At 47.2% G+C, this 11,717-nt stretch overlaps 1 protein-coding gene across 1 annotated transcript in view; it reads left to right on the top strand.

Moving 5' to 3' along the window:
- mtss1la (MTSS I-BAR domain containing 2a) overlaps positions 1-5,747 on the top strand; it is a gene marked incomplete at its 5' end in the record, with an annotated part of 33,842 nt that extends 28,095 nt beyond the window's left edge. The window contains 6 exons of the mRNA XM_083654760.1: positions 2,067-2,199; positions 2,786-2,860; positions 3,153-3,308; positions 3,721-3,897; positions 4,048-4,213; positions 4,354-5,747. Coding sequence (XP_083510886.1) covers positions 2,067-2,199; positions 2,786-2,860; positions 3,153-3,308; positions 3,721-3,897; positions 4,048-4,213; positions 4,354-5,165 — 1,519 coding nt within the window. The 3' untranslated portion in view covers positions 5,166-5,747. The remainder of the gene's footprint in view (positions 1-2,066; positions 2,200-2,785; positions 2,861-3,152; positions 3,309-3,720; positions 3,898-4,047; positions 4,214-4,353) is intronic.
- Positions 5,748-11,717: the final 5,970 nt, after the last annotated feature.

Below are 11,717 nucleotides of genomic sequence, written 5' to 3' on the forward strand. Positions count from 1 at the left end.
CCTCTGGGCTCTGAAGGGTTTCGTTCACAAGCCCAACAAATCCACAGCAGAGTGACCTATCGCTCCTCTGTTGGTTCTTTCCTGTTTGTTTTTTACTTGAAAGGATAAAAAATAAGTAACTAAATAATATCAAGTCGGTCGAGGAGTTATGTAGTGTGTGGCAACGTTTACAGATTTTATTTCCCCTGTATTTTCCCACCACCGAAAATAAACTGCAGCAGTGCATTGGACACTACTTATTTTGCATGTAATGTAGTGTGGTCAAAGCATCCTGATAACATGAGCTCACATCCTGTTTGGCTCTGTGTATCAGTCTGGACCTTCAGCTGAACACATCAACCTGTGGGAGTACTTTCCTTGACAGACAACTCAATCCAATCCAAATCCACTCGGAAGAGCGGCAAAAAGATCTTTCCCGCCGAGAAACTCCGCTGGTGCTTGTTCTTATTTAACTGTTGTTAAGTCTATTTCTACAATAACTACACTTATGACTCTGCTAACGTTATCGTTACCGCTCGTTGCTTCGGAAGACGCAGTTCGCCTTTTTCACAGCAGCCATTTTGCATCTAAACGGCACGAAGTAACACAGGCGCAACCAAAACATTAACGAGTGCACCGGCACTGGAACACCTAAATGGATTGGAAGGTAGAAACCCTCATCAATGTTTTGCTTGCACCCGTGAAAAAGGTCAATTACTGTTTTGCCAGCGCCCTCCCTTATTGGCCGTTTACATGGTCAACCACGACGCAGTCCCTGATTGGCCCAGGTACATTCAAACTTCAGGAAATAGCCGTAGGGCGGATGGAAGTCCAGACTGAGCCGTGGAGCGAAACAGAATGTGAGGTCACGTGATCAGGAGGGTTTTACCAGGCTACATGTAATGATTCAATTGAAGTTAAAACATGAAAATCAAAAATCTGGGTTACCTGAAAGGGTACAAGGTTTTTACACAAATGCATGTTATATACAATGAAAGATGGAGGGATGAAGCGCTGAATGAGTGGGTGGATGGGAAGAAAGAAAGAAGAGGAAACAAGGTGGTGAAGTTAGGCTACATCTAGAGAGAGGGAGAAGAGAGGGAGAGAAAGAGAGAGAGACACAGAGTTTGTACCCTGGGGCTCAAGGCTAATGAGCTATTGTTTTCTCGTCGTAGAACATTAACAGAAATATTAATTAATTTGCATATTTAAAAGTTGAAACTTGACTGCTGTTAGAGAGAACAAGGCGCTAGGAGGAGGAAGAGGATAAGAAGGGATGCTAACTGCAAATGTATTCCAGAGGGAGATGAGTGGGAGAGCAGAACAGACTGGAGGTGAGAAGCACAGGTCGCACATCTCCAAATGTGTGGGTGACAAAGACAAGAGCGGCAACGTGAGACGCAACGAGGGGGAGGGAGATAACGAGAAGGAAACAAGCTGTTTCATAGCTCGGATGCTGAGAAGGAAAACAAATCAAAGAACCAGGACCTCTTTTTAATGCTCTTTGATGCGCCAAATTAGAACAGTGGCATGGTTGCGTGTGGAGAGTTGTTTTCTCGTTCATAGCTGTTGTGATCAATTTTCTATTTTGCTTTTGATGTTTTGGTTTGGGCCTGACAAATAATTCCTCCCGAAACGAGAAAAAAACAAGAATAAAAAATGTTTGGATGTTGACGGCCTTCTTTTTCTTTTTTCTTTTTACGATACACACTACCAGTCGCACCACATTTTTCTATTATTATTACAATTTTCAACTCTGCCCAGATCGGCAGAGGGGGTGGAGCACGAGCGGGGGACAGCAGCGGGGAATTGGCCAAGTACAATTGTGGAGAAAATGGGAAGAGAAAAAACAAAAAAACTTGATCAAAACATAAATAAATCAAGTAGCCGCCCTTTGTCTTGATGGAAAGGCAAAGGCTTTTGGAAGTAATTCATACATCAGCTTCTGCTTCACTATGTCTGTTTGTCTAAGAAAACCTCTCAAGCATTTAAGCCTTTCCATCAAAAGGGCTTTAAGATAATGAAAAACATGGCCGCTTGTGCATAATGTGAACGTTTCAATAAATATCCATGTGATGTGTCCACAGTCTCCTGCAGATGCCCTCTGCCGGCGCCCATCGCCTCAGCAGCGTGTCCTCTCACGACTCGGGCTTCATCTCCCAGGACGCCAACACCCACTCCAAGCCCCCCTCGCCCATGCCCTCTGACATCACCAGCCAGGTAGCCACCCTCAGGCACTTTCATCTTTTCCATTGTTTTTTCCCCCTTTTCTTTTCTTCTCTTCCCACGGCAAAGCCAGAGAGCAGCTGAAATGTTAGATCCCCAGATCCCTCAGGCAATAATAACGCCGTAGGACGGAAGGAAACAACAACAACAAAAAACACTGACTTTCTGGTCACGGTAGATCTAATTCTTTGTAGACTACAAACTCTATTAACCGCTGCGGTAGAGCTTCATCGGTTCTGAATGTTGGGTTTTCATCCCACAGGAACGACCCAAGTTATTCTACTCTCACCGTCTGAAAGGATTGCGCCGCGCATGCAGCAAGCAATACGCCGACTGGTGCAATGTTCTGTCCTGAATTAATGATCTTAGCCTTGGATCCCCAGTAGATGGGGGGGGGGGGGGGAGAAAAACTCCCTCTTCCTAAAACGTAGCACACCTCTCCTCCAACTCTCACTCTCTCTCTATACATTTCTTATCTCTCTCTCTCTCTCTCTCTCTCTCTCTCGCTCTCTTTCCATCCCCATTTCTCATTCCCCTCCACTCTTTCTTATTTGTTTTTCCATCTTCCACTTTCCTGCAGAAATCAACAAGCTCAGCCTCCTCTGAGGCCTCTGAAACCTGCCAGTCTGTCAGCGAGTGCAACTCTCCCACGGCGGTTAGTACTGCATGCACACACATCTCGCCCATCTACTGACTTTGCTTTGGTGGACAGACAGACACACACACACACACACACACGCACACGCACGCACACACACACACACGCACGCACACACACGCACACACACACACGCACACACACACACAGAAAATGCAGTGCTTCTCGCTCATAGTTATCTATAGCTTCAGGAGGCTCCTAGACGTCTCCTGACAGCCGCACTGAAGTTTTGACCAGTTATTCGGGGATGTTGAGGACTCTGACTCAGACTTGTCTGTCCATTCCGCAGTTTGGCTCATGCTCATCCTTTGGTACCTTCCGCCCTGCTTTCTCTCACACTGGCACCATCAGGCCTCTCTCTGTCATACTTCCTGCGTCCCCCACATTTAACCACTCCCCCGGATCCAACACCCCCTCACCCACATCCAAGGTTCCTAGCTGGAAGGTTTGTTTTCATTTGCAATTTTTTGCTTTTGGTTTTTCTCTGTGTTGCTTCTTTGCTTCTTGTCTCCCCCCCCCCATCCCCCTCCAATGCTTCACATGCATATCAAGCATATAGATGCCAATGCCTCACATGCATATCAAGCCTATAGATTAACCTCGCCATCGCATTTTGCTGCTACCATTAAGCTCAGTTTTCAAATCTTAATACAAGGTTTGTAAACTGAGACGGCTTAACCCATTGTCAGTCATCTTGATGTCTACTGTAGCATCTAACCAGTTCATGAGCCAAATTAACAGTTTCCATTTTGTAACAAATGGAAGACTGTACAACTGCCGGATGGTAGACAAGTCCTCTAGCCTACTTGGAGCCTACTCTGCTGGGAGACGTCTCATTGTTGCGTCTCATGCCACAGGATTGGGCCAAATCCAGTTCCTATGAGCCGTCACTGGCCACCACTCTGCAGCGTAGGAGGGAATCTCTGGATAGGATGAGAGAGCAGGAGGCTCCGCCCATCCCACAGGGCTATTCTGGGATGCATCCAGACGATGCACACCGGTCAAGGATTGGCCCTGGAGCCATTGCACCCAAGGTAAGTGAATGTTGGTATATGCAGCGATATGCCTTGGAAACTGTCTTGTGGTCAATTGTGTATGTGGGGATATGATTAATCCGTGTGTGTGTGTGTGTGTGTGTGTGTGTGTGTGTGTGTGTGTGTGTGTGTGTATGTATGTGTGCGCAGCATTGTGAGCCCATCTCCCCAGCAGCCAGTACTCTGGCCATGGTCCTGACCAGAGGCCTGAGCATGGAGCAGCAGAAGAGCAGCAGAGACTCCCTGCAGTACTCCAGTGGCTACAGCACCCAGACCAACACCCCGTCCTGCTCCGAGGACACCATCCCCTCACAAGGTAACACTGCTCATTTGGGTGTCATCCCAATCGTTATCTACATTATAAGATGAAAAAAACCTTAAAGATTTAGTTCCCATCAGTATATGGTGTGGGATACCATGAGAAAATGGATGCTCATGGCATATCCTTACTTTCAGGTTCTGATTATGAGTGCTACTCTCTCAACGGGGACGCTGACAGCGAAGGTCAGGCAGACTTTGACAAGTCCTCCACGATCCCGCGACACAGCAACATTGCCCAGAACTACCGCCGCATGATCCAAACCAAGAGACCTGCCAGCACCGCAGGCCTGCCCGCTGGTAAAACCCCTCAGGGGACTACAAACGGAGCAGGGGGAGGGGGCTCAGGGGCCATTGCCTCCGGGACAGCCACCATTCGCCGGACACCATCCTCCAAAACCGGGGTGAGGCGCACCCCGTCCACATCTGGCCCCATCCCCATCCGCCCCCCCATTGTCCCAGTCAAGACCCCCACAGTCCCAGACTCCCCGGGGTACGCCAGCCCGACCCAGCAGCGCTCTGGCAGCGAGGAGTTTCTGTACGGCGACGACCCGTCCGCTACAGACTACATGAGGGCTTCTCCCAAGCGGCTGAGCCTGCCGGACACGGCTTGGGGCTGCGGAGCGGGGTTGGACAGGACCGTTTACGCCCAGCAGCCCCCAGGCATGGCCGCCCACGGCGTCGAGGAGGACCCTCTGCTGGCCGCCAACCGCCACAGCCTGGTGGAGAAGATAGGAGAGCTGGCGGCCAGTGCCCACGCCCTGGGCGAGGGTCAGTTCCCCTTCCCCAGCTTGCTGCTCGGAGACCTGGCTCAGTCTGCCCGCTTGGTGTCCCAGGGGCCGCCCTCTGCAGCCCAGGGGGACGTGGATATGCTGGTGTCCATACGCCGTGGGGTGAGGCTCCGCAAGGCCATGACCGATGACAGGTCGGCCCCCAGGATCCTGCGGTAGCCGGTGAGAGAAGAAAGGCTGCGGTGTCCTTATTAACAGACTGAAGCTGTGTCGTGAAATGCAACAACAACGCTCATGTAATACATGAACTCGGTTAACTGAGAGGACGTAATATGCGGTGAATGAAGGCAGGTTGATTAAAAGAAATGTACAAAGGATGACAAATTAAATGAATGACCATGGACAATGTCATGTCATTTCATTTCATTTTATGTATGTATTGCGTACAAAGTAACCCACGTTTTTTTGGTTGTATTATTCTTTTGTCTGTCTGTGGGCTTTGTGGCTGTGCTTCTCTGTTCCCTGTGACCGGTGGTTTCAGCCCAGCTTGTCCCTTTAGACCCAGTGGCCAGAATGTCACTGCAGTAGGGATCCAATGCTCTGTGTCGTTATTCTTCCTCTTATCATTATTATTATTATTATTATTATTATTATTGTGCATTTTAATGAACACAGCCACCTGTCAGTGGAAGGTGATGGGCTGAAGTGCTCTGTGAGCCTGTCTGTATGTTGTGTTCCATCACATTACTGTACGTGTACCGTATTACTGTTTGGTTTCATAAGCTGAAAACCAACTGTGTAAGTCATGTAAAATAGGAGCAATATGGCAGTGTTTTTATTGCTGTACTGTACTGTCAATATATTCTGCAATTAAACAGGCTTTTTACTGTAAAACGACTTGACTCTCAGTGTTGGGAAGTATCATGCATTAGCTACTCTCAGGATGCAAATAACCTGGTAAACCTGCCAGAATACTGACAGCAGTGCTGTGAAATAATGTATATTGTTACATAATGGTATTACTGACATATATTAATAGTTATTAATAGCACATCATCAATAGTTATTGAACATACAATAGTAGCCTACATTTGTAGGCTACTATTGTTTTAAATGTCATTTTAGGTTTCATTATTTTCACAGATATAGCTATTTTATATGTCCAGTGCTAGGTAGCAAAAGTAAATCTGCGACCTAGCACTGGGGGGGGGGGGGGGGGGGCGCTTATTCATACCTGTGCAATCAACAATTTTTTTCATCAGTTAGGTTTAGTTCACTGTACCCACACCCAACATTGTACATGTTACATTGTACTGTATGACGCTGCAGCTATTTTCAACACCGCAATCCTCTGAAGAGCCAGGTGGGGGCGACAGAGATCTTCCACTGTGGCGGAGCTGCCACAGAGGAGCCACAGAGGAACAGCGATGGAGGAGACTGCTTCCTTGGTCAAATCGAGACACAGGTAAGGGACTATACGAGGGATCAGCCGAGCAGCATTTTGGTAAACAAACCGCGTCACTGGGTTGCAACGGCAATGGAACCCTATGGAGCGCAACTTAGTGACACGAGGCTTGTGTGTCTGACTAACCGGCTAACTCTGTTTACATTTTAAAAACTGCGACAGTTGGCACAACTTTAACACGACATGTTCCATTGCCGTTGCCACCCAGTGACGCGGTTAGCTTCTTTTTTTTAAACCAGTGAACCAACACCACATGTATAAAACACGATACACATTAGCCTACACACATAGCCTATTTCAGAATAGTTATGCCATGCTTTAGGTTAAAGGACACAAAAACAACCAAAACAAATTAATTGTGGCCAATTTCCTGTATATTCTGAACCATAATATCTAAATATTCTGAAGTATATGAGACGTAGGCTATTTCCCTGCTAAATGAGCCGCACTGAATGCAATCAACTCCCTCTCATAGGCTAAATTATAGGCGCTGCAGGAAAACAAAAGGCTAAATTGAGTGTAAAACCTGCTTCCCTCTGGATGACAGTGATGGACCGAGGCCCTTTACCTGGTTGCCCCCTATCTAAAGGGCTTCAATCTATGAGCATGTCCATTTATACCTGATTTGTTGGAAACATGGAAGATAATAAATTCGAATTAGACAAGATAAGGAAGATCAGATCATTTAATTCAGTGTCCAGCCTGACTAGCAGGGTGGCAGGAGGGTGGTTGGCGTGGGTGGTGTCCGGTCCAGTATGGTCTGCATGTGTGTCAGACATGATGTGGTATAGCCTACTGCAGGACCACCAAGTCTGACAAAATGAATAATCTGCTCAACTCAGCGCGCCTACAATACATTTCCCATTTCCCCCAAATGGATTTGTCATAATCCTCTCAGCTTCATAAATAGCATGTTATTGAGTTTATACTATTCGTTTATAGCCTTGAATGAACTGGTCTGGTAATGGGAACCTGCCTAATGGCCGGGGCTTGGCGGAATAGCTTAATTACTCTCCCTGGCTGCAGTGAAAACATGAAGTATTTGTTGCATTGTGTATCGGGCAATGTTCTCTCTCTCTCTCTCTCTCTCTGTCTCTCTCCCTCCCTCTAAACTCAGCAATTCATAAAGAATATCATCACTCCCTCTTTCACACATCTCACCTTGTATTTAGGATGGCACTGACTGTCTGAGCTGAGCCACTGAGCTCATTTTCAGTGACTACCTCCCGTGTCTTTTGTTTATGTGAGAACTCTTTTAATGTGCTGCTAATAGATAGTCATGTTCCTCCAAGGCTAGAGCAAGATGAAGATACTCTTGAAAACCAAATGATCAGAGTGTGCTAATCATTGAGGCAGCCCCAGGCTGCTCTAATCAGAATGTAGACATTACAATAGCTCTCCTCAGAATAGATGTGGCCCCTGAAATCGCAGGCCTTTGTTTCTATGTGAACAACTAGGCATTAATCATGAGATTATTTTTGGCTTATTCTTTCAAAGTGGCTAATGTTGTTCTCTTTTTATTATTCTTAGTGAGTCACAAATGCCAGCCTCCAGGAGAAGTGGCATTCTGAGCAACAAAGGCTGAAGTGACACTCGGTAATTAGACGGTTTGGTTCGTCTGCTACTCCCTGTGCATAAGTGACATTTTCAAAACCGGCTAGTAACTCTGCCGCATAATTCTCGATGAAGGTGGAGACTGAACCTGGTTGCCCGCGTTGTGCTCCATAATTAATATCCATATTAATACACTGTGAAGGGTTGCTGCTACAGAACGGCCTAAATAGTACAGTAGGTGGTAGGCGCCTCGAGGGGCTCACAGATCAAATCTAATTAGCCGTACCTAATACATGAGAGAAATGTCTTTATATTTATCCAGCTCCTCTAACCGCTCTTTGCCTCCAGGTTTTGTTGGGGGGGGAAATGTCCTGCGGGGGCCGTATAGTCAGGAACGCTGCAGCACAGTGAGCCGCACTACAGAGCTGCTGGTTTCAATGGTGCTGCAGAAATGGCTCTTCCAAGGGAGTGTGTGTGTGTGTGTGGGGGGGGGGGGGGGGGGGGGGGCAGGCGTAGGGGGGTGGCGTCCATAAATGTTCACTATAAATGTTCACAGATGAATGGCACCCAGAGAGCCGGATGCTTAGTCATCCATTTTAATTGTCCCGTCGTTTCTTTACTGTAATACACCTGCCTGTTTCAGCCAATTATTTCACTGACTTCTGCTGAACAGCCTATTTCAAGACATTTCTAACACCCTACTTATGCCGTGGCACAAACACACTATTAACTCCATGCCAGCACCACAGAATCCCCTTAACAATGCCCCCCATTATTTCCCCTTTTTGCTCTGTTTTTTTTTCCACCAGGGAAGATAATAGACAGCCTACAACTTAGAGAGACTATACGTCGAGAGGAGCGCCTCCTCCGCCCCACCATCCACGGTCTCTGAGGGATGTCAAGGCAATGGTAGGAAAGTTTTTTAAGTGCTGCCAAAGCTACAACCTTTGCCTTTAAGAAGCCTCGCCTGCTTCTATTTGAGTGAAGGGAATGGATTTGGTCAATTATTCATTAAGCATGAAGCAATCTAATGTTGGTTGGCTACTTCCTTAATGCCCTGCAGCTCGCAGTTATCTGTTGGAAAGTAGGGATGATGAAAGGATTTCAGCAATTATTTTTATTTTTTATTATTATTATGCATTACAGTTGTTTTTATGTGGTGTATGTTGGCGTTTCATCTCGTGCAGATAGAAGTGCTGCAGCCCTCAAGTCAACTAGCCCTCTCTCACTACTACAGTGTACGGCCTGACCCAGTGATTGAATGAGTGCTCGCTGCTATCTCTCACACTGGCAGTCATGGTCCATTTGAACATGATAAAAGACAGGATTTGATTTGCATTGGGTAAGCACTTAGAAAGTTCAAAGTAAAGTTACATGGTACAGTAGAGCAGAGGAGAACAGAAGGCCCTTTAGAAACAACAACAACAACACACACACAAAAAGAATTAGAGAAAAGCCCATGAACGTGATTCCACCCAGATTCACACGCTCTATTTTGAGCTTTTTATTTTAGCTTCACCTAAAAGGAAAACACCTGTGTTGTTCAGCATACATACATTTCTCGGTTCATTTCCATGAAGTAGGCATCTCACGTGCTACACGCGCTCGATTCCCAGGCTCACCCGCTGTGCGGCCTCGCCCGCCCTGCAGCTCGCCGAGCTGGCCCTGCAGCTCACAGATGCAGCTCGCCTACTGCGCTGCCTCGCCCGCAGCTCGGGTGCTGCGTGGCCTCGCCTGCCCTATTGAGACGCGGCCCCTTTTGTCTTCCTCTCTCTCTCCCTCAGTCTCTCTCCCCCTCTCTCTCTCCCTCAGTCTCTCTCCCCCTCTCTCTCTCCCTCAGTCTCTCCCCCCTCTCTCGCCCTCTCCCTCAGTCTATCTCCCTCTCCTCTCTCTCCCTCTCACTCTGTGTGTCTCTCCCCCTCTCTCCACACTAACACTATAGGACGAATCGGCATGACGTCACTTGCCACCCAGAAATGCGGAAGCCCGCGGCAGTTATTCATATGAGTTGTGCCAAACAAACGTTAATATCTCAAAAACGATACATCACTTCGCTTATATTTTGACATTCTGAGTGAGAGCAGAAGTAGCTCAAGGGTTTGATGTATAATACATGCATGTCGTGTTGAAGTTGTGTGAACTGTCGCCGTTTTTTTTTTAATGTAAACAGAGTCAGCCCGCTAGAGTCAGACACTCAAGCCTCCCAAAGCTCACGCTCCACAGGGTTCCATTGGCGTTGCCACCCAGTGACGTGGTTTGTTTACCAAAATGCTGCTCGGCTGATCCCTCGTATAAGGACCGTTCCATTAAATGGCATCCTTTTCATAATTTGGAGAAAGGCTCTTTTATTAGTTCACACATTTTGAAATGTAATTTAAAAGGCTAGAGATTGCACAAACAGCAGAGTGACACCAGCGAGGCATATATTGTGTGCTGTGTCAACAAACAAAAGCCCACAGCTATCTGTTCCAATATGAACAGCTGCCTGCTTTGATTCAGAAGTGTCTGGGAGCTGACTGCCAGGTACCAACGCTCTTCCCTCAAAACAACCCTTTTCTGCACAAAGTCAATCCATCTGAACTTGCAGTGATGGATTGTGGCTTCAAATTGATAAGGATATCTGACAGAGGGAGTTCTGATGAACTTGCAAACTGAATGCAGATGTAGGAGCAGTATGTAATGTGGCATTGATTTATTTACCCAACAACACCCCCAATGAATTGAACCTCTGTATGAAGTAACAAATAATAAGATGTGAGTGACAGACCCAGCAGCTGTTCTCACCCCTGCGGATTGCATTACTCCCCTTTCTTTCTGACAACTCAAGGTATTCCAGTCCATGTCATATTTAGCATTCTGTCTCATCGCAGACTGAGAGCTGAGGGGAATGGAGAGTGTGCAGTCTGTCTCATCGCAGACTGAGAGCTGAGGGGAATGGAGAGTGTGCAGTCTGTGAGAATCAGCAGTCGACCACCTACAGATAAAGTTGCTCTGCACACTATAGCGGGAGGGCAGACAGAGAGCAGTCGAGGTGACAATGTTCATTCTGAATACTGCTGAACATACAACACCTGCAGCACAGATACACAGTGTACACATCTCACTCCATGATGGTTACATGCTTAACAGCCCATATCATAGGACTTTGAGTTTTAGGTTTGAGTCAACCGTTTCACTGGTTTTTCATGCTTTCATAATGCTGTATTTCCGGACTTGGTATTTTCTCCAACAAAGCCATGTGATTATGAAAATAGGTTGCATATGGCTGCAGTGACATCAAGATTAGAAAAGTGGGCTTGTGGCCAGAAGTTTGCAAGTTCAATTCCCCAGTCAGGTTGGGGATATGTGGTGGGGGAGCAGTTGAGGTGCCACTGAGCAAGGCAAGTCAGTCCACCCCCAGCTGCTTCAGTGGAGCCCCTCGGTGACCAATGGGAGACTTTGATTATTCTACTGGGCAGCTCTTACATGTGGACATGTGTAACGTGTGCATGTGAAGCAGAGCGTTGCTGGGAAAAGCGCGTGCATGCGCTCACTCGACTTTCCCTGGCTGGATGAAATAAACAAATACTAGTGACTTTGGCTCCATCAACATTTCTATATGCTGAGAGAGCAGCTTTGTAGCAGAGAGACTCCCCACAGCTGCTTGGGGACTACAGTCGCTCAAACAGGGCTGGTCGGGGTTTGAGGCGGGGACCCCCCTGACCATCACGCAGGGTGGAGGATCTACCGCGTCCTCCCGTGCGCCACGCCCC

Source organism: Poromitra crassiceps (genome assembly GCF_964638095.1).
Source record: "Poromitra crassiceps genome assembly, chromosome: 18".
Classification (NCBI taxonomy): domain Eukaryota; kingdom Metazoa; phylum Chordata; class Actinopteri; order Beryciformes; family Melamphaidae; genus Poromitra; species Poromitra crassiceps.